Raw genomic sequence first — 22,215 nt, 5'->3', positions numbered from 1 at the left:
TTTAAAAATTGAGGAGTTCCCTCAATTCCTCATGGATCCCATCATCAGAACAGAACCAAATTAAAATGGGACCAACTCGGGGGTAGCTCCTTTCAAATAAAAAAAGAATTACTCAAATCGGACTACGGATGTCGGAGTAATCGGTGAACGTACATAGAAAAAAAAAAAAAAATAGCCACAACCGAATACAGAACCTCCTCCTTCTATGAAATTGAAGTCGGTTAAAAATAAAGAAACGGTATTGCATTGCTGGGCAAACTTTAACTTTCTCAAAAAAATATCGTAAAAATAAAAAGCCAAATTTGTAATGTTCATCTGAAAGTATACTATGAAGTACCTACTGCCCATAAGAAATAGTAAGCTACGCTTTTGTTTCTTGCGTAGAAAATGTATGGCGTAGTACTTTATAGTTTAACACATTCAACACCAAGAACCCGACTGTCGGGTACACTGTTCGTAGCGACTACGCGCTACATACGACGAAACCGTGGCTACGCGCTACGAGCGTAACCCGTAGCACTTAGTGGTATTGAATGTGTTAAAAAACAGACCTTAGTATAGTAGATAACTAGCGACCCGCGCCCTGGCATCGCACGGGTTACACAAAATCTTAACAAATTATACATCTAAACCTTCCTCAAGAATCACTCTATTGATGGGTGGAAACCGCATGAAAATCTGTTCAGTAGTTTTTGAGTTTATCGCGAAGATACATATGTACACACAAACAGAGTGACGCGGCACGGGGGATTTTGTTTTATAAGGTGTAGTAATTCTCGATCCTGATATATTTATGCATGTGCGGTGACTGGTCAACCGTGACCAGATACTATTTAGTATTACTTTAGTACTTATCTTACGTTTACTTTACTAACGCAGGATGTCTTAGTACCTATATACCTTCACCGCCACAGATGTTGGCCTCAATCTAATACTATAATTAAGTAGGCATTTGCTCTATACGCTTAAGGCAAAATCAAGTTCAGAGTAGGTCCTAAACCGAGTAGAAAATTGACTGGCACGTGACAGTGGAAGTTGTAATTATAGGCTTTAAACGTAAGGGCGACAGTTGCTCGGCAAATGTAGGCCTAAAACTATCGTTTAATAGATTCCAATCGTGGCAGTAACCAGTGTAGTAAATCAATCAAAGTGATGTGTTCAAATACATATAATTATGGGTTATTACTGAGAAAATATATGGTTGTAATAAGATAATTGTTGTGAGTGTGGCTATTTTTGTCCTATATAAAAGTTCTTATAAATAATTGCTTGTAAACACGCTCTCGTTGACTTTCTTGACCTTTCTTCAATGAGTCAAATGAGTGTTAATTCGTATTTTACGTATGTTAATGTATGATTTATCACACACCATATTTAAATAACGCCCAAATTAAAGATAAGCTTTTTATTCAGATTTAATTAATAAGATAGATAAGGCAGTCACATAATAAGACAGACTGTGATGGTAGAAACGGATGTTTTTGGACAGTTTAATAAAAACGAAAAATACGACCATATGTATAAGAACAGAAGTGAGAAATAATTTCCCAGCATTCTAAGAAGGGTTAGATGACAACTAACGATCGTGTCACATGGCTCTAAGTAAAAGTGAACATGCGTATTGTGGCGTAAATCGACACTTGATTGTCGATGATATTACGCAGCCAGACAAATTGATAATCAATCAAAGCAATATTAGTGGAATAGTTAAAGTTATAAATAACAGAAGATTTCCTCTTTGTCATACTGTCTAATAATTACATAACTATTGTAAACAAAAACCAGAATTCAAAATGATGACAACAAGCGAATGAATTCTAATTTGTGTGTGTAAAAAGCGGTTCGGATCGCACACAGCTCTCTACAAATATCTAAATTCAACACCCGCTTCGTGATAGAACGGTGAACATTATTTGAACTTTTTCTAAACTGCGTGATCTTGACATTCGGTCGCTAAGCAAATAAGTATGTTCAGAAGAAGGTATCCCACTTTAGTGACAATCTTGCTTGCTAACTAATCATTGCAATATTCGTATACATACGCTAAGTAATTTTTCCCAGATTTTTCTTGGCTCGTTCCGATCGACAGCAGTTTTGGTCATTTTTATACGTTTGTGTATGATGATTTTTGAAGTGAAAACTTCTTTAGCGGCGCTGAGCACTTTTTGAGGTGGGGAAAAAATGATGAACTCGAGACAGCGCAAGGCGTAACGCGTAAGGGGTCTCTCGTCTCTTTCTACCGCACGGCGAAAATGTATGCCTGAGCTTGCTGTTTCATGTAGGCGGCGCAGGGCGCTTGCGTGACTTTATGTTATGTGTGACGGACAATGTTATCCACCAAAGAACTTTAGTCATAACGTATCATAATCAGGGCAATTATTTAAAACTGGACTTTTATATTAAGCAATAAAGCTCAATGTTCTAATCTTGTACGGGCTGAAATACGAGGATCAGTTACATTCTAACTTTATATCACTCTAATATACTTAATTCAATAAAGTTAAATCTTCTGATGAAATCACTAGTAAAAGTGAACTCGAGTACTGGTGAATAAAACTCAAAATATCATGACCAAATATATTTAGATGCGAGGTATGCAAGGTAACTTTACAATTTCTATTCGAATTTTAAACAATTAACGCTACAAATTTAAGCTCACTGGCCAGCAATTTCGGAACTAGTTTTCAATAGAAAGGAGGATGGGTCAATTATACATAGTGCTGCAGACATTTTGGACTAGTCATTGAGTTTTCACTTCTGTCGGCACTCCCGGAGTGCAATCCGTTGTTTTTTTTTTCATCGGGTCAGTTTTTATGGGATTTCTATACAGTGTGACATTTTCATCGCTGATGTAAGTTACTCTACATTTTTTTTTATTAGACTATAGGAGTGTCCCACTGCTGGGTAAAGGCCTCCCCTCTTTCCCGCCATTTGGTCATATCCTATGCACTCTAGAATACCTGCTTTAAATTAAAATGATATCTTACGTGACACCGTTTACTACTAAACTAAAAGAAAGTAAGCTAGTCTGAATTTTGCTAAGTGGTTGACAGTTGCGGGGCAAATAACTGGGCTGTGTCCATAATCAAATAACTGCGAATACTGCGATACGGAAGGATCTATAATTAGGAACACGGTACACTTATTATAGATCAACAGTGGCCAGTGGTATTTTTCTCAGTTGTACGGGTGTGTTCGGCTCGCGACTGTTCCGGGCAATAATTAAAGGCACAGTATAGAGACGAGAAAAATTTGTCATCGTGCCATTTAGAAAGGGACAACATTAGTCTATAAAACCTTTCGCTGTCAAACGTCGGTTTTGTAAGATAGCGACCATTCAAGTACTGACGTGGTGAATAATCCTTTCCCATCGTATTTTCTCAGAAACGTTCGCATCCATCTGTCATAGTCATAACAATATAGTCTTATAGTAATATTCACGATCTAGGTAAGAGATCTGTAACTTTTCTTTATACGGAAACGGCAACCAGATAGAAAACAGAGTCCGTAAAGTAGGAGTGGTTAATTACATCTATTTTAGTTCTAGACTATAACTTTGCCAACGATGCCTAGGGGACATTATTACGTTTCACTCTTACACTCTTTAACTGATGATGCCATCTTGCTTTAAGCCGACCACTGACTAACAGTTCGCCGGACGATATTGGCCGGTCAGTTGTTCGGAACTGTCAAATTTTTGTTCTAACTGAGAGGCCGATATCGTCCGGCGGCCTGTTAGTCAGTGGTCGGGTTTAGCGTAAAGCGTGAAGACAAGAACATCCAAAATGCGACCTATATTTTAATGAGAATTTGACCATTTTCACGGTTACGTAGAAAAAAATACCAAAACCAAAAACATGACAGAATGTGTCCTTTCCGCAAAACTAGAACTCAAGGGCTCATTATTTATAAGTTATGAAGCATATAATTTCAATTCTGAATGAACTGAATTCAAAAATAAGTTGAATAACATTATTTAAAAAAAACAATGTTCAGTCGTCATTCGCGTATCTCGTTCTCGATAGATTTTTTTAAAGTAGTACAGCAATTTACGACAGCCACAGCACACAAGTTGCAAGTACCATGTACGAGCCAATTACCGATAACCTCTCATAATAGGTTAACCTTTATCTCTGTGCCCTGTGCACGCGAAAGAAAGCAGAAATTAGGCGGTCGGGTGAAAACGCTACGGAGAAAACCGCTGTGCGTTGGCTATTAGCGAAGTAAGAAAAATATAACGACGCACATGTGGAAACAACGTCTAATGTATAGAACGATAATAATGTATTGAAAAAGACGCAATATTTATAACACAGAAGCGTTGTATAAGAGCCATATTTGCCATACACTATATGGGCTCATGTCGTACTCATTTTATAGAAAATAACATACTCACTTTTCCTAGCATGTACATTTTCGAAGTGTGTGTTTTTGTACACAAGTATAAATACTTGTTTGTGGAGTTCCAAACAATGGGTCCACGCGCGACAAGGACACAATATAAGTTTACTTTACATAAACCTTCTGTTAATTTGGCACTTTCCTCAAGAAACTCGTATATTATGTGTATTCGTATTTATAATAAATTACCTGACATATTTAAGAATAATAATTTGAATATATTTAAATCACAAGTCCATGCTTGGCTAATACATAGATGTTTTTATAGTATTAATGAATTTTTAAATAATGATTTAATGGGATTAGATTGTGTATGACTTTGACTTTATTTGTATTTTATTTTATTTCGTTTTGTTATTGCATGAGTTGTTACTAAGACTTTAAGATTGTGATTTATGATTGTATTAATACTTGACATCATTTGCTATGTAGGTAACATAGGAAATATTTGTTTGTACACCTGTAAAGGTAGAGTCTTGGTGAGTCCAAGAAATATTGTTACAATAGTAATTACTGGCAATGTAACCCATTTCTCACAAGCAATAAAGATTATGATTATGATTATAACGAAATTTTCATACGGGGCGGCGACACAGTCATTCGCAGAGCAAATTTTAGCAAAACAGAATTGACTTCAAAAAGAGAGAGAAAATGCAAAGTTCGCTACATTGTGTGCCCGGTTGAATTTAATTTTTGTTTATATTCATAACTGGCTGACAAACGGACGTAGAAAGACGAACAGGGTAAGCTTATGAATAGGGTTCTGTTTGGCACTTGAAACTTAAACTTGGTACGGTGACAGCTGGTCATATTCATACAATTTATAACCTTAAAACGCAAGCTACATGAAAAATACTATATAAACCATAGAACATGCTAGATTACGTGTTACATCACGAGTACATATCATGCATTACCGCTATTTGATTGTCATACACAAGGCTTTGCCTTGACATTTACTGCCCTATTGACAGTCAATATTATGTGATGTGATGTGTTGTCTAAAATATAATGTCGCAATAGGGTCGGACTATTGTCCGATAGATCTATTGAGATTATACTTATTAGTATAACCTTAATAACAATCGATCTATTATTAAATAAAGAATAAAGATTATTCTACCAATTAAGGTCTTATGACTTATCGAATCGATATAGCATGACATATTCGTAAATTGGTGAATCGGATATTAACAAAGGTCATATGAGAAATATTACCAGGATGAAACCATTAAATTTTATTATGGTTAATACTTGTGAATAACGCGGTCTACCGTTTTTAAAGTAACTTTTAATAATTTCAGTATTTGAATTTTATTAATGTAATGTTCTTCGCTATAAAAAAGTGTATTGTCTAATAAGAGTAATAAGTTACACCCAACGAATTATCCGCCCGGAATGAAGCAAAAAATTGTTATGTATAATTTAATTTATAAAGCTAATATTGTTTGCAAATTGGGTTTTTTAATTCAGTTGTTTTCGCGATTCCTGGCTGGCCGTTAGTCTCGTAGTAAAGAGTCGTCCAAAAACAAAGCTTGTTTCATATTAGTATGGACATGTATATAGGTACCTACATAAATATAACCCGCCCTACCAACCCGCATCTTTCCTAGTGAAACTCGGTCTAGATAGTAATAAAGATATAAGTTTATTGCGACATGCAAGGTACCTTAAACCGCAAAGGAAAGGTACTTAAGTACGCTATCGTAGGCACACTGTTGCGGCCTCTGACCCGCAATGTCCTCATACACGTACATTGCAGTACACTGTGTTAAACTTAGAAAATTAGAGGATTAATAAATCAAATAAACGTACGTAATTAGGTACCTACGCTACGTTTACCTTAGTTACATGTCGCATTCAAAAATGTAGGTCTATCTGGCTACGAACGGCCTCTGACGGTTTATCATGGTTATATTTCCTTTCTTCTACGCTACGGGATTCTCATGTGGGGACACTTGAAATCATCATCTTCCTAGCGTTGTCTCGGTTTGTTGCCACGGGTCATGGGAGCCTGACGTCCGCTTCGCAACTAATTCCAAGGATTGTAATAGGCATTAGATTTTACGAAAGCGAATGACGTCTGACCATTCAACCCAGAGGGGAATAGGCCTCAATTGGATTTATTTTCACCTAAAAGCGACTGGTATTTCATTAATTAGTTTCGAAAACTCATTGGTACGAGCCGGTGTTTAAAACCGGCGACCTCCGGATTGAAAGTCGCATGTCATTAATGTCATTATCACTTAGGCATCCAACACTCTCAGAGGTAACTAAATAAACAATACATGCGGTGGTAAAACATATCAAATTCCGTACACGGCGGGAAAAAGTTAATAACTCGAGACACAAAATTGTAGAAATTTAAACCTTATGTAATTCTGTTTTAAGTTCAAATTTCTTCAATTTTATATCTCGAGTTATCAACTTCTTCCCGCGGTGTACGGTGTAGTCACGAATTATTCCCGTCACGATGAGCCTCATATGATGAAAAGTGACAACAACGCCAGAACGGCCCAGTCCGTCCCTCTAATTACCTTAACGAAGATAATTAGATAATTAAAGTAATAAGTTTAACAGCATTTAATATTGTAGTGGAGTATAACCTAACCGGTTACTTTCCGTTGAGAAAATTAGAGATTCGTCTCGCTCGTTACACTGTAGTTCTACGCACACTCAAAATAATACATAGTAAAAGGTTGTATTAAATAACAAAATTGTTACAAACAATAACAACAATTTTCTTCTTTCATCATCCGTTGGACAATTTACTAGGATTACGTCACATTCGTGATGACATTTTTGGTTATTTATTTAGATATTTCACTTTTTACCCACGCGGGTTTTAAGTTTCTTGTCAGTTTATAATATGCTACAGAGAAAAAAGCTAAAAAAAATAATTTACAGATATATGTCGTTATGTTTCAATAAGATTGTGTAAATGCGATATGGCTTGGTCATGCTTCCATAAATTACGTTGATGACAACTCTTGAACTACATACTTTAACTTTTGACATTTCTTTCGAAACGTTGAATAAACAGAATATACATTTCAAAACGTGGGAAAAAAGATTTTCTACACCGCGTTACAGTTAATTTTAAAGACACACATACTTGGTCGTATTGATATATGGTATGAACTACAGTCCAGTCATCAGTCAAATTCATTACTAAAGATACTGACAATCGAAAAGAACTAAAGCCGAAAAACGACGTTTAGTGACATATACGAGTACTACTCGTAGGCAGTCATATCAATTAGTTGTTCAGTTTTTAGTTCTTATGGCATCTGTCCATTGGGACAATTTTGCCAGCATCAAGGTTCGGGGGTCAAAAGTGTCAGATCAATTAGCGAACAGAATAACGCGCGAAAAGTATCTGCTACCCCCAAAAATTGAAAAAAATGCCTGCATATATCTCTACATTTCGGGGTAAGATCTAACTGACACCTCTGATATTAACAAAACAGGGAAATTAACGGTGTTTCAATCAATGTTACTGAATGTGTACATTTATTATATAAATCTGTAAAACGACTCCATCACATTGTATCTGACCATGATTCTCGCAAATAAAAAGCTTCGACTTTGACTTTTGACTTTGGCTACAAGGCAAAAGGAAATTGACCGTTTAAAAACCTTTGATCGACGCGCTCATTTAAAACTGGAGATCCTTTATCGTGGACATTATTAATTACTTTATTTTTTTTAATGACTCAATCAGCAAGCAACAACGAGTTGGTTGATGGCCCTTCATTGATGTCTACAGAAGATGTATTATTCAGATTAAGGTATTTGTCTGATTAATACGCACTAACACACGTACTTGTAGATTCAATCATTGATAATGGTTTGTATTGTAATTATTTTAACTAACTGCTCTAAATTGTGAATAAGATCGGACAGATGGATCTTTCATTAACAAAGTAACTCAATTCAATGCAATATCGGAAGCTTTTTTAAGTTCCTCCAACATATTCTATTTTTAAGAAATTTACAGTACATACGTATTACAATGCCAAAATATATAACTCGCTAGGTTTTGTGCTCGAAAAAATATTGTCTCGTGTTTTCACGCAATTACCAAGATTTCTTTTTATTCAAGTACTGTAAGATACCTATAGTCAGCGAAACTCCAAGAAATGCAGGACAAACTTATATTTATTAACAGATACAATAATAATCATTTTATTCATAGAATTGTATCTCCGCTCTCCACAATATCTTCCTTTGTTTTTTACTTTCCCGTCTACTTTTTTTCTCAACTTATTTTTTTTTATTTTCTAGTTTGCCGCCATGGGCAACGACCCGTCAATTTTCGAACCTGCAGCCAACGCTGATATATACTTTCCCGCCTACTTTGTTTCTCAACTTTATTTTTTTTAATTTTCTAGTTTGCCGCCATGGGCAACGACCCGTCAATTTTGGAACCTGCAGCCAACGCTGATATAATATGTTCTCAATTGTCGAGTCGTTCAGAAATTATGAAATATTTTAAATAAATTGCTTATTATGACACGCATACATGAAACTAAACTAAGTAACATAAGTGTAATAACAATTTTGGAACCTTACAGTACTTACGTAGGGTAGTGCCCAAGGTTTACTTTAGATATAATTGACTAATTTTATTATTCAGAAGCCATATGTATATACATCATGAAAACATTTGCGATAAGAGCTTAATAACAAACGTAAAAACCGGGCAAGTGCGAGTCGGACTCGCGCACGAAGGGTTCCGTACCATAATGCAAAAAAAAACGGTCACCCATCCAAGTATGTTGCCAATTGCCATCCAAGTCGCTTAACTTTGGTCAAAAATCACGTTTGTTGTATGGGAGCCCCACTTAAATCTTTATTTTATTCTGTTTTTAGTATTTGTTGTTATAGCGGCAACAGAAATACATCATCTGTGAAAATTTCAACTGTCTAGCTATCACGGTTCGTGAGATACAGCCTGGCGACAGACAGACGGAGGGACGGACGGACGGACGGACGGACGGACGGACAGCGAAGTCTTTGTAATAGGGTCCCGTTTTACCCTTTGGGTACGGAACCCTAAAAATGACGAATTGAGTCCCTGCCCATCTTCTTATTCAAAGATAATAAATCAAACTTTAGGTACCATGATTAATAAGCTATCACTATCAGAGTTTAATTCAATAAAGAGATTAACAAAAGAATAAACGTTAACACAAAGTCGTTATATCGCATTTGTTTAAGGAAAAAGTAAATTGGAATGTCAATCATATTTAACTTCCGTGAAAATAATCTGCGTAAGTAGGATTTTAGAAAATAGAAAAAGCTATCAATTTTATTGACTGTTTGAACTTAGTAGAACAAGAAACATTGCTAAACACATACAAACGACGTCGTGAGGAAAACATAGTGCCAGTCAAATCACTATATTCAATAGTCACTTACATTTATTGTCTTCGGTAGTAGGAGAAGCCTCAAGTTATTTGTTGGTAAATAGAATTATGGATAAGGCAATTCCATACTAATATTATAAACAAGATTTACGACTAAAGTCAGCAACTTATAATTTATTTATTTAATTACAACTACAGTACTAGTTTTCGTCTGAAACTTTCTAGGTGCATTTACAAGTCTGCTGTGATGAAGGTGATATGAGATGTGTTTTGAGAAAAGTCAGAGTCTTAAGTATTTAAACAAATAAGAAACACGTAAATATGCAAAAAAAATATCTTTAATCAGTATTTACACTAATGAGAAGGGTTTGATCATTATACGATCAAAAAGCTATAAGTTATAGCAACCTGTATGCATTTGGCGTACTTTTTGCTTTCTAGGCTTCAATTTGCAATAAACCATTATTATTGTGGAACTGAGTAGTACTTCAACTAAATAATGATAGCTCATCATAGATAGAGATATAACAAATAGATAGAAAGGTGATAAATATGAAGTTAAAAGACATTTGTAATAACTATTTTATAGTAAATATGTATGTTAAAGTCATTAAATTACAGGAAATATGTTTGCATGTATTAGTATATTTAATTCTCTGCAAATATAGGTACTTACAAAAATAAAATAATAAATTATAATATTAAAAATTGGTAACAAAATAGGAAATCATTAAAGTTTATGAATCTCTTAACAGAACTTACGAAAAGTGTTATTAACTGCATAGATCCTGCCATGTCATTATTCGAGCGAATTTATCCACAATAACATTAACCTCTAATGACTTTCGTAAAAAAAAACGTAAGATTTAACATCATTTTTATTGGCGTCTGTTTAGACATTTCTAATGGCAAAACAAATTGTTAAAAGAGATAAAGCGATTTCTAAGCGTTATTACATCTCCATTACTCGTTCGATTCCCATGGTGATTTCCCATTGACGGCTATTGGGCGAGTCGATTTAATATATTTCTTAATGAAAGTATATCTAACGGGTAATTATATTCAAATAGCTGTGCCTTTTACTTGAAGCTATTATCTAACAGATATAATAGAATAGATGACGAGTTCATTTTTGAAGCGTAACAAATCTGTCATAAGATGTTTTGTTATTTTATTTAAACAAACTATAGGTAAAGAAGAAGCGAGTGTAAGGTTTCGGGAGTTAATGTATCAATTTCTTCGCTCGTAATGCGGGTCAAACACTTTAACAACATCTCTTATAAATCTTATAATATATTCATGTCAATATTGTCAATGTTTGACAAATACTATTTTATTTAGTTAACGCATGGATTGTTGTTTGGGCTCGATTGTAGATGTGTGAAGGTTATACAGAATGGAACAAACATTGACGTCCAAAAATTTTTTTAGATTCCTCACGTCGTAGTTTTCGAGTTATGATTTTTTTTTTTTACTTTTAACTGTTGTTAAGAAATTCCGGGGTAAAGCAATTAATTTTTTGAATGTTTCTTTCTGTAACATAATCCTTGACAAACGGCTCAGTTGCTAATAAAATCAACATCCTCACTTGGCTGTGAGTTGGAAAGAAAAAAGGCAAAAGACAAAGTTTTACGTTGGTCTCGTGGAATATAAAGGAACCTATACATTATATGACTCATCTCTTTCCGCACAGACTCTATCTAACCTTGTGCGTCTAGCTAAGTTTACTGTTCGTGTTTAGAATTCACGAAAGACTTAATGCCGAATTAAGTACCAAAGATTAAAAGGTCAAGAACCCAATTTTAAAAATGAATTGTAAATCCTCACCGATGCATTTAACTGCATTTTTGCAATCGTTGGACATTTAATCATATATATATAAGTATTTTACGACGAAGTAAGGTTTTTTAAGATTGGTCATAATTTTAACGATTAACGCATTAACTTAATTTATGGTAGTAAATAATTGTGGTTTGCGAAGAAGACATTAATTCTTGTACAGACTTGCGAGCGCACCAATCGTTTACGTTCAAGGGTAAAGTGCCCTTACAAGCAGAATGTTTTTATTTAATCTTTCAAAATAAAAAATATATTTATTGTATGGTTATGGGTGGGGTTTACAAATGTGGTACAAATGATTGATGTGCTCCATATCCTGCCTTACAAAGGCGTACAATATTGGTAAGTTGTCTTAGAACTAAATACAATTTTACACTTTAATGACACTTTTGACAATAAACTACGCTCTGTAAAAAATCATTTATGCTATAAAAGCACTGTTTGATTAGCCAATCAAACAGGCTTTTTTTTTAAAGGTAATGATGCCAATTTTTTAAGGTCTGCACAAAAGAAAAACTTATCGCACAAAACGCAAACTTTGTGCAATGTTGCATTCTATACCAACGAAAACAGTAGATTTTTTTATATTTTCACGACGCCAATCGTTAATTTTTGTGTTTAAGGTCAATGTGGAGTATACCGAATATAAGTATATATAAATATATATTTATTATTGGGAAGACGGTCATAGGCTCGGCTATAACTCTCGTATTCAGTCAGAAGAGCATCGCTCTTTCTACTCTACTGACCTTCTGTAAGTGATGTATGTGCACAAACGCAAGAGTAAGAAGCGACGAAAGACCATGTAGACGGTCTTACCTGATAGATGATCTTTCCCAGAATAACCTTTAATTGTTTTTTATTTCATATATAAAGTATAGCACAAATCAAGAAATAATTTATATTGATTTGACCTGATGTCCATCATCAGATAAATTTGGTCACAATTAAAAGTCGTTAAAAATATAGTAAGCGCACGAGCGTTTTTTCGTGCCCCTTAAAAGAGAAAGACGCGCAAGGCCTACACCGCTTCCTCATAATTATATTAATAATTTAAAAAGGGTTGCCGTATTGTTGTATGATAATCGACTTTTCGAGGTCTACGATACGTAGAAGGTTGCAGATTGGAAGCGTAAATGCATCATCTTCTTATGATCACATGCATGCCTACACGGTTTAATTCCATGTAATCTGCAGACAATTTATCTCCTTGGTCTGTTTTTACTCAATGTCATAATATTTAACCAGTAGGTATATAATTAAGGGATATTTACATGTTTTTACATGCATTGTAATTGCATCTTTAACATGAGGTTTTTATTTTATAACATAATAAAAACACTTAAATTAAAAGTCCCTCGGTGGGGTGCCCAGAAGGCTGGCCGCATTGCCCCGCTGGATGGCAATGCTGATCCGCTGGGCAAAATATGAGAGAGAGATGCTTACACAACAACTGCGGATGTTTACTGGAGTCATATTTATAGTTAATTAATTAATTATTCATCTATGTTAGGTATTGATAGGCAGTATTATGACAGAGCAGGTATAAAGCTACCTAAGTTTCAGTTCATGTAGTGAGGTGAGCTGTCATTTAGTATGGAACCGACAAATTTCATACAAGTATGAGTTAACGATTTTCAATATAACTTTCCTATTGAGTTCCCATTTTTTTAAATAATCAAGGTAATATACAATGAACACCTTATCAAGATAAGTGTGAATTATTATTAGTAGTTTGTGTTACAAGGGATCAAAATGATATATTTCCGTCAAGGGCCTACGTTGAATCCTAAATGAAGCGATGGATGGTGCAATAGAATCCCGAACGTAGTGAGGGATTCTAAAGTAGGATCCTGAGCGTAATGAGGGATTCAAGTGTTAACGCCCAAGACGAAATAATTTTTATACCGTGTGACACATACTGCTTTTCACATCAACTACGAGGAGAATAAAACAATCTTAGTGTTGACACAAATTATTATGATTCAAAATATTATTCAAGCTAAAAAAATAATGCAAAAAATAACAAAAACAGTGTCCAAGAACAGAAAAGTGCCACTTTGATCCCCCCTAGCAGGGAGGAAAAGTGCCACTTTGATCCCTCCTAGCGGGGAAGAAAAAGCCCTTTTCCGAATCGGTGATGTGAAAAAAAATAAACTACCTACCTAGAATAGTAACTAAACGGAAAGTTAACCTTGTCACTTAACAACGACAAAAACTTACTTTTAAACTGTTTTCGTAATTTATTACATTTGCAATAATTATTGCTGAAACGAATCTAGATTTCCCTAAAATGTCTGACTTGGATTGAACTATTTAATGTAACGTAATTGTGATGTCCTACATAAGCATAGGTAGGCAGTGGCGTAGCTAGGGGGGGGCGGCGGGGGCGGCCCGCCCCGGGTGTCACCCATTTGGGGGGTGACACCCGACCGTGAACATCAGTAGTGCCATCTATAAAAATTCGTAAAACTGTGGCAGATTGCACAACCGCCATTAAGTAAATAATATACAACATGCCCACGAGGAACCCGAGAGATTTTGACAGAATATTCCTGATCATATTTAAAGACTAAAATGTCCTATAAACTGTTTTGGAATTCGCCTAGTTTCATAGTCCAGTAGCACCAGCATAGCAATGTACAAATTGCAGAACATTCCCAAAAAGCGGAAACGTTCTCGAGAATGTTCTCAGAACATGGAAATTATTGTTCCGCCATCTTGGATTTTTCCAAAAAAACTTTTTTTTGACATAGGAATCTAGAGGCCTCTATCTCCCGCCATGCAAAATCTCAGCGCGCTCGCACCAACTTGAAAAAAATTAAAAAAAAAGTCGGCCATTTTTTTTTAATGCAGTTTGTTTTGTCTCGGGGCCCTCTTCGACATTTGGGCTGTAACCGCGAAAATCGGAAGTTCGCATATTGCGGGGATTTTTCTCTGTCACTCTAATTACGCCTTCATTGGAGTAAAAGAGAAAGATCCCCGCAATTTGCGAATTTCGATTTTCGCGGTAGCCGCTTTGGTCGAGCACCCCCCACCTATCACGCACCGTTTAAAAGTTGCCATACAAAATAAAAGTGGCCAGTTTTCCCGCAATTGTTGCATTTTTCCAAAAAAACAATTTTTGATATGTGTTTAGGGGATCCCGAGATTCCGTGGCCAAAATTTCAGCGCGCTAGTGCAAACTTGAAAAAATTAAAAAAAAAGTCGGCCATATTGAAAAAAAAACATGGCGGCGTCAATATGACATTTGGTCGAGCACCCCCCACCTAGGTCTGACCGTTTGGCCGGGCCGTCATACATTTTTCTGACCGGAAGCGGTAGACCAAAAGTCGGAATTTTCTGGGGGTAAGGATACTACACCTAAACTATCGTGAATATTCATGGTATAAACTACGATAAATAAATAAATTCTCGTTCTCGAGAACATTCTCAGAAGTTACCGAGAAATTCTCATGTGGAAAGTTTCGCAACTTTGGAAAGTTTTTTTTAAATTATGTGATTATTTCTGTAACTGACAAAAAAAAAGTTAAAATTATTTTTGGGTGACAGTTTTACAAATTATAGCATTTACATTTTATGTACAAAAAATCGAAAAACGAGAAATTCTCATGTGGAAAGTTTCGCAAATTTGGAAAGTTTTTTTTTTAATTGTGATTATTTCTGTACTTGACAAAAAAAAGTAAAAATTATTTTTGGGTGTCAGTTTTACAAATTATAGCATTTACATTTTATGTACAATAAATCGAAAAACAATTTTATTTTGGCGAAATTGACGTAAACTCTTTTAGTATTTTTTCCTTATTTTGGCCTCAGAAATGCATGGTTAAAATCTCTCGGGGTTCCTGGTATGTAACAATAATATGTTGGTGCCTCGTAGGTTTTTTTATTCAGAAAGTTTTTTTTAATTATGTGATTATTTCTGTAATTGAGAAGCTATGTCACTATTTCTAATTGGGTGACTCTGGACTATTTGAAATTCATTGTGAAATGGGATTTTGCAGAATCTCTTTGAAATCGCGCACTTGGCAAAAAAGTTTTTAATTTTTTTTAACGTACCTAAATTATTTGTATATCTTTCACGGGACAATGATGACTCGGACTTTAGGGAGGCGTGCGCGGAGCCCAGGCCAACATGTAGACCCTTATGACACTTATGAAATGTGGGTTACACCGAGCGGATGCTGTCCTTGCCCGTGTCATAGAACGCGCGCAGAGGCAACACCCGCCAGGGTGTGGACTATTGAGAGTTCATGGAATCTAAAATGAAAGCGATGGAGTAAATTGTGAGCTATGGAATATTAAACGTAATTTTATAATTGTAAAATATTAAACATATTTTACAATTTTGATTGAATTTTGGGGTGACACCCACAATTTCCGCCCCGGGTGCCACCCATGCTAGCTACGCCACTGAGCATAGGTACATATGTATGTATTATTTATAGTAAAACCAGGAAGCAAATATTAACTATTCAATTACGAGTATGTCATGTGTGACCTATATACATAAATACATACGCTATTTAAACAGGAAAAAACATCTGCCTGACGTATACCGAAATGTTAACAATGAACTTACAGGTTAATTGAGTCAGTCAATTAAATTAATTAATGGTAATGATTTGTTTATACTAGGGATGTACCGACTAGTCGCCGACTAGTCGGGAAAGCCGACTATCCGGCCACATTTGTAGTCGGCGATTAGTCGGCGACTAGTCGGCAAAAATGGCCGATTAGTCGGCACTTTATTAGTGAAAGGAAGAAATCAACAGTCAATATTTACCATATATTTTATGTTTATTTTACTAAAATACCTATTCAGGGTGCATACAAAAACTTTTATTCATATAATTGACCGTTATCGTATGTTGGTGGGCTGGTGTTTTCCTCTACAGGTCGATCTCAACTGATTCTCGTGTAATTTCATGTGCAAATTCGATATTATTTTTTATTAACATTCAGTTTTTGTTTTTTTTTTAATGGTGGAGCCATGAGGAACTTTTAATATTCTTGCCAAATTTAGAGACTTAGACAGGGCACCTTGTTCGTAAAGACGCTGACCACAGGGGATAGGATCTTAACTGGCGACTACGTACGGGAAATAGAGCCTTGGAAATACCTCCTACAAGCTGTACTGACGGTCTGCACAGGATCGCAAAATAAAAGAACTAAAGACAGAAATTTTACGTCCATGTATAATTTGTAATTTAACTGGTTGATTGATGTAAATAAATGTATTTTCTTCCTTTCAAATTGAACGAGGATTCATGTGATAGGTCTTTGAACCTGTAGAGAACACCTTTTAGCCAAGCTAATATGATGAATAGCGCAACCAACGGAGCAAAACTATTGTTTTTCACCTGAACTTATACGAAACTAATGATCTGGCCGACTAGCCGACTAGTCGGCCAAATAATCGGCCATTCGAGCGCCGATTAGTCGGCTAGTCGGCCAAATCAATAGTCGGTACATCACTAGTTTATACCTACCGTTGTTTTGTAAATATTCATTAATGTTACGTCTACGCAATATGTGTCAAGTTCATCTTCAGGGGGTCTAGCCAAGATGGACAGGACAGAGGCCCCAAACGAAAATAAAAAAACATATCGGGATGACGTAAATATATGCTAACGAAAAATCATCTCACTTTTTTCAAGTTTAGATTGGCGTTTCTATCAAATCAACGATTGTCGACTTGACTAGAGCCCTTGTTTACAGGGACCGAATACCTTTACTGACAAGTCGTAACATGGCCATTTGCGAGTTAGCTATTTGCATTTCAAGTACCTACGTAGTTTTCAAAATATTAAGGGCATATAATTATTACCTTCGATTAACGACACAAAATTGGCGATGTTTGTCCAACTGAGGAAGGTCTATCGGTAAAAAAAAAATTGCGTTACTTCAACTTGTAAGGACAGTACAGCCCTCCTAAGCCCAATAGCGATATCTAAAATGAATAATTTTGGAAATTGAATTTTTAGATACAGAAATTAAAGTATATGTTTGCAATCAATTTTCATTCGCAATACCGCTAATTGGCTTAGCAAGTACGCAGGGAATAATTTGTGTAGTGTATGTATATATGATTGTGAGTGTATGTAGGTACCATATGTAGCACTAGCATGACAAGATAATTACTTTCTGGTGTAGCACTCGTCAGCGAGCGCCCTAGCACTCTGCCTGGACACATGTAAGGCGAACCGTACACCGATGAACGCAAGGATCACAAACATAGTCCCTTTTACACTTCACTTAGCACCACAAAGCAAGCAAAGCCGTCTTTTGTCCACTTGTTGTTTTTTGTACAGTGCAGAAAGCTTATAAAAAATATATCACTTGTATATTGGGAAGGGATTTCGTACGGAGCATCGGATTTCAGGCGCGCACGTTGCGGTAGGATTGAGAGCGAAAGTGCGCGCGAGCGCGGTGCGGATCGGTACAAGACTGCGCTCGCGCAGGCGCCGGCCTTTCGTTCACGTAACCCGACGATCTGTTCCGTATTTGCACAACTTAGATTAAATGCAACCAGGCGGCTTAGCACGGTCGCGTTTTTATCCCTTGTCACCATGCCTGTCACGTTCTAACAAGTATGTAAGTGCGAAAGGGACGCGCATAGTGATAGTCGATAAAAATGGAACCGTGCTGAGCCCGCAGGTACACTTAGAAGGTTGCATGTATGTCTGAGCTTTGATAGATGATGCGTCTTTTTGTCTTTGATGTTGAGCTGTATCGCGAATTTAATTACCGGTTGTAATTGTTTGATGTTTATTCCCTAATCAGAGAAGATTTTAGCGGAGATAAAAAGTCATTGTTAACAGCATTAATCCGTTAATGTTTAGCAGCTAGGATCTAAATTATACACAAACAAAAACCTTCTTCAGATGTCTACAACAATATGATAGAGTTTTACTATTATTTTATTTTGACTCAACTTAACGCTAATCGTGTGGACTTAACGATATTATCCATTAGCATTTGATATGAGCGATAAGTTTGAAATTAAATTGATATTAAATTCAAATTATAGACATTCCTTTATTATAAGAAATGAAATTTTATAATAATAAACATTTATAATTTTAGTTTCTTTAGTTACATGTAGTTTATATTTTTTTGTTTATATTAGGTACATACTTGTTATTGCTTTATGACATAAACGGACTGTCGTAAAACATATTATATTATATTAATAGTATTTGATTATATGTTTTTACAGCAAATAAGTACAAAAATAAAAGTTTGCTGTAAGAAATGAAAGAAGTGTGTATTATAAATAACTAAATAAAGCTAGGTTTACCTAATGTATTATCTCGCGATCTGAATGTCTAGGACGTCTAGGTAAATGTTATGTACATGTACCAACAGTAAGATTATTATGAGATTAGCCTTATGTTTTCAATGAAACAGGATGACCTACATGCATATTTTGCTTGCTGAGGATTGCATGTACAAATAACTATATAATTTGTTTCGTTGTTCAATTGTTCATAAGCATTTGGAGGTTATGCGTAACATTCGCACGCAGGCTGACCTTCAGGCTTCCTCATTTTGGTACAGATTTATATTACGTAATAAGGAAGTTTGACCGATGGTCAAGTACTTATATATAACAAGACTGGTCTTACGACCACGTCACGTCTAATTGTTTAAGGAATAATTTTGTAGTTTATGTTTTAGTTAAATTTTACGGCATTTGAGCCACGATTTCACTCTGTTTTATTTAACTATGACTATGTACTAATTGCTCTATGATTTAATGTAATACCTGTTCGATAGTCCCATAGGAAAATCTGTTTAGTATGACCATCTAACACGTTTTTGACATTCAGGATCACAATCCCAAAATCAGCCAGTTATACAGAACATAAGTATTATTTCCCGATGGATGATACGATGGTTAGACTGGTTTTCCTATTACCTTTCTTGTCGAAAAACAATTATAGCTATCAATTTACCTGATTTTCCCTGACACACGATTCCGCCTTTAAAGCCTCCGAGCGCTCTCTTGTTTACGGAAAAACTAAGAAATGTATATAGCACGGAAGAAATAACTTTTAATTAACACTTTCATTGCCAAGCGCCAGGCTTCCAAGTAAGTACATTTTATTTGCAAGATTGCGTCAGCTCACAACAAATACATATTGTAACTGTAAGTACTTAACTACTTATATACTTGAAATACCTGAAATATAAATGTGATGATTGCTAAGTTTTGACTGTCTGCCCGATTCGAACTTTAAGATACGTCAATTAATAGATCTAGAAACGATATGGATTAGATGTGTCAGTGTCAAAATTGACATTTTTGTTTGAAGAAACGTCACATTTGACACTGACATATCTAATACATATCGTTTCTAGATCTATTAATTGACCGTCACTTTCTATCCCATGGTGTTAAAAAGTGACAGTTATTTTATCACGTGGATAAAGATAAAGCCATCCATAATACGCAGGCAGGTATAATTTGCGGTAAACGATAAGTTCCAGCGTAAGGTGGACAGAATCTAATAGGGTTGTCAAATCATATATGTGGCATTTCCAGTCTTTCAATTAGCTATAATATATTTCAGATAACCGTAATATCCGAAATTACTATTAGAATTGTTTTTGTTACATTTTGATTATAATTTACCTGTGTTTATTTAAACCGTAAGAACTTGAGAGGCCACGGGCTTAGCTATTTTGCATTCCAAAGGATTAACTTGTTCATGGATAATGGATATATTTGGATAATTTAGAATTTGTAAGATACCAATTACTAAAATCTATAACATAAAAAGCGAATTTATTAAGATATGATTTTTCACTTTTAATAACTTTTTATATACTTACAAGTTAAATTATCTAATAAACATAAGATGTGTGTATGTAATAGCCTTGTTGTGCGAGTAAGCAATAAAACAGTAATGGTGAGAAATTCGTTATTGCCTACCGGAGAGTTATATTACACCCACATAAAGCAGAGAACTAGCAATGTTATAATAAAATGTTATAAATATACATCGGTAACTCGTGGCATTTAGGTAGCACTTAAAAGATTAGTGATGAGCACACATCGGTAACTCGTGGCACTTGACAGTTTCTAACAGACTAGTGATGTGACAATGTTCTTCCTATACTAGTCGAGAAAAAGAAACCACTAAAAAAAGGAATTAATTAAACTAATCTTTTGAGTGCTACCTAAATGCCACGAGTTACCGATGTGTAGTTATAAACGAGTCGGAAGGTGCAGTCTCATGTTTACGAAAAAGTTTGAGTATTTCTCATGAAATTATCTTAAACAATGAAACGTCTCAATCTTATAGAAATGTAAAATATGTGGAAATAAAAGTAATTATAGTAAAAACAAAAGAAATGACATATGTAATAGTCATTATTTTTCTATGAAATACCCATAGAATTTTATAATATGCATGAGAATATCTATACGCTGATCTCTGTGTTCACGGGTTAATATATTTCTAAATATAGAAAGTAAAGGCTAAAGGTTGCTATACTGTCTATCTATAGCTAATTTTCTTAGAAATTTGATGCCAGCTCTTGTAAGGGAGCTCTTGTATTTGTCTCGACCCCCTCCCCCTACCCTTGAGATATTTTCAAACAAATTCTGAGCTTAAATGCTTTGGATTGATAAAAAAATATATGCTAAATCATTTATATATAGAAGAATTATGTCAGATTTCGGCATATTTTAAGAACTACGTTTTACATTCAAATAATCAGATTTTTCTCACATTTTATGCTATTTCTTGCCCGAAAAAAGTGACGTGATATTTGACGAAACCCCTCTCTCCTCCTACGAAAAGTTTTATGAGCTTGGGCTTGACTTTACTCCCTCACATCCCTGATCCCCTCACGTACTTAATGGACGCCCCTTTAGTGTTGAATTTACAGAGGCTCAGGTGGCACAGAGATCAAGCTCTAAAGGCCCACTGATTAAGTCTAGTCGGCCTGTCAATTAGAACAAAATTTTGACAGTTTCGAACACCTGACAGGCCGTTACCGTCCGGCGGACTGTTAATCAGTGGGCCCCTTAACGTTTTATTGGTGGGAGAGATCTAACATTTTGCATAATTGAGGAATTGCCATGGGTCCGGAATGGTAGAGTTACGCCAATTTAATTAAAAATCTCTAACCTAACCAGCCATCATATTATTTCCCGATGTCTTATTTACTTTCTAATTTTGACACTAAATATGGTTATAACTTATAACATAAGGTATTAAGCCCTTCCATTAACATGACAAGTCGAACGGGTTATTAAATACTTTTACGCATTTCAAATTCAAATTACAGTGCTTATGCAATTTGTTATATACCTTCGCCCACACTGTTAACTGTACATCGGTGGACCTATGCCTTTTGTAATAAGGTCCACTGATGTACAGTTAGAAGTGTTGCTGTTTGTACTATGTACGATAAAGCCACGCATCGGATATAGTTTAAAAATAGAAAACAAGCTATTTTTAGAAGCGATTCCATCTATCTAATTGCGTACATTCACTCGTTTGGATCACATTCGCGACTTGCGGTTAACATGCATGAGAAGATTCGGCTAGTTTCGGTAATATGGTATAACGGCCCGGTTCAAACT

General features: G+C 35.4%; 1 protein-coding gene across 2 annotated transcripts in view; it reads right to left on the bottom strand.

Annotated features, from left to right (window-relative positions):
- Window positions 1-22,215, bottom strand: part of LOC134800160 (unconventional myosin-XVIIIa) — a 139,733-nt gene that overhangs the window by 102,175 nt on the left and 15,343 nt on the right. The window contains exon 1 of one of the 2 annotated variants that reach the window (XM_063772634.1): window positions 17,757-18,065. The exons of the other annotated variant lie outside the window; for it this stretch is intronic. Coding sequence (XP_063628704.1) covers window positions 17,757-17,808 — 52 coding nt within the window. The 5' untranslated portion in view covers window positions 17,809-18,065. Of the gene's footprint in view, window positions 1-17,756; window positions 18,066-22,215 lie in introns of those variants that run through there. 2 annotated transcript variants of the gene reach the window in all.

The sequence above is a fragment of the Cydia splendana genome, chromosome 19 (genome assembly GCF_910591565.1).
Source record: "Cydia splendana chromosome 19, ilCydSple1.2, whole genome shotgun sequence".
Classification (NCBI taxonomy): Eukaryota; Metazoa; Arthropoda; class Insecta; order Lepidoptera; family Tortricidae; genus Cydia; species Cydia splendana.
This window is presented reverse-complemented; position numbering and strand designations above follow the sequence as displayed.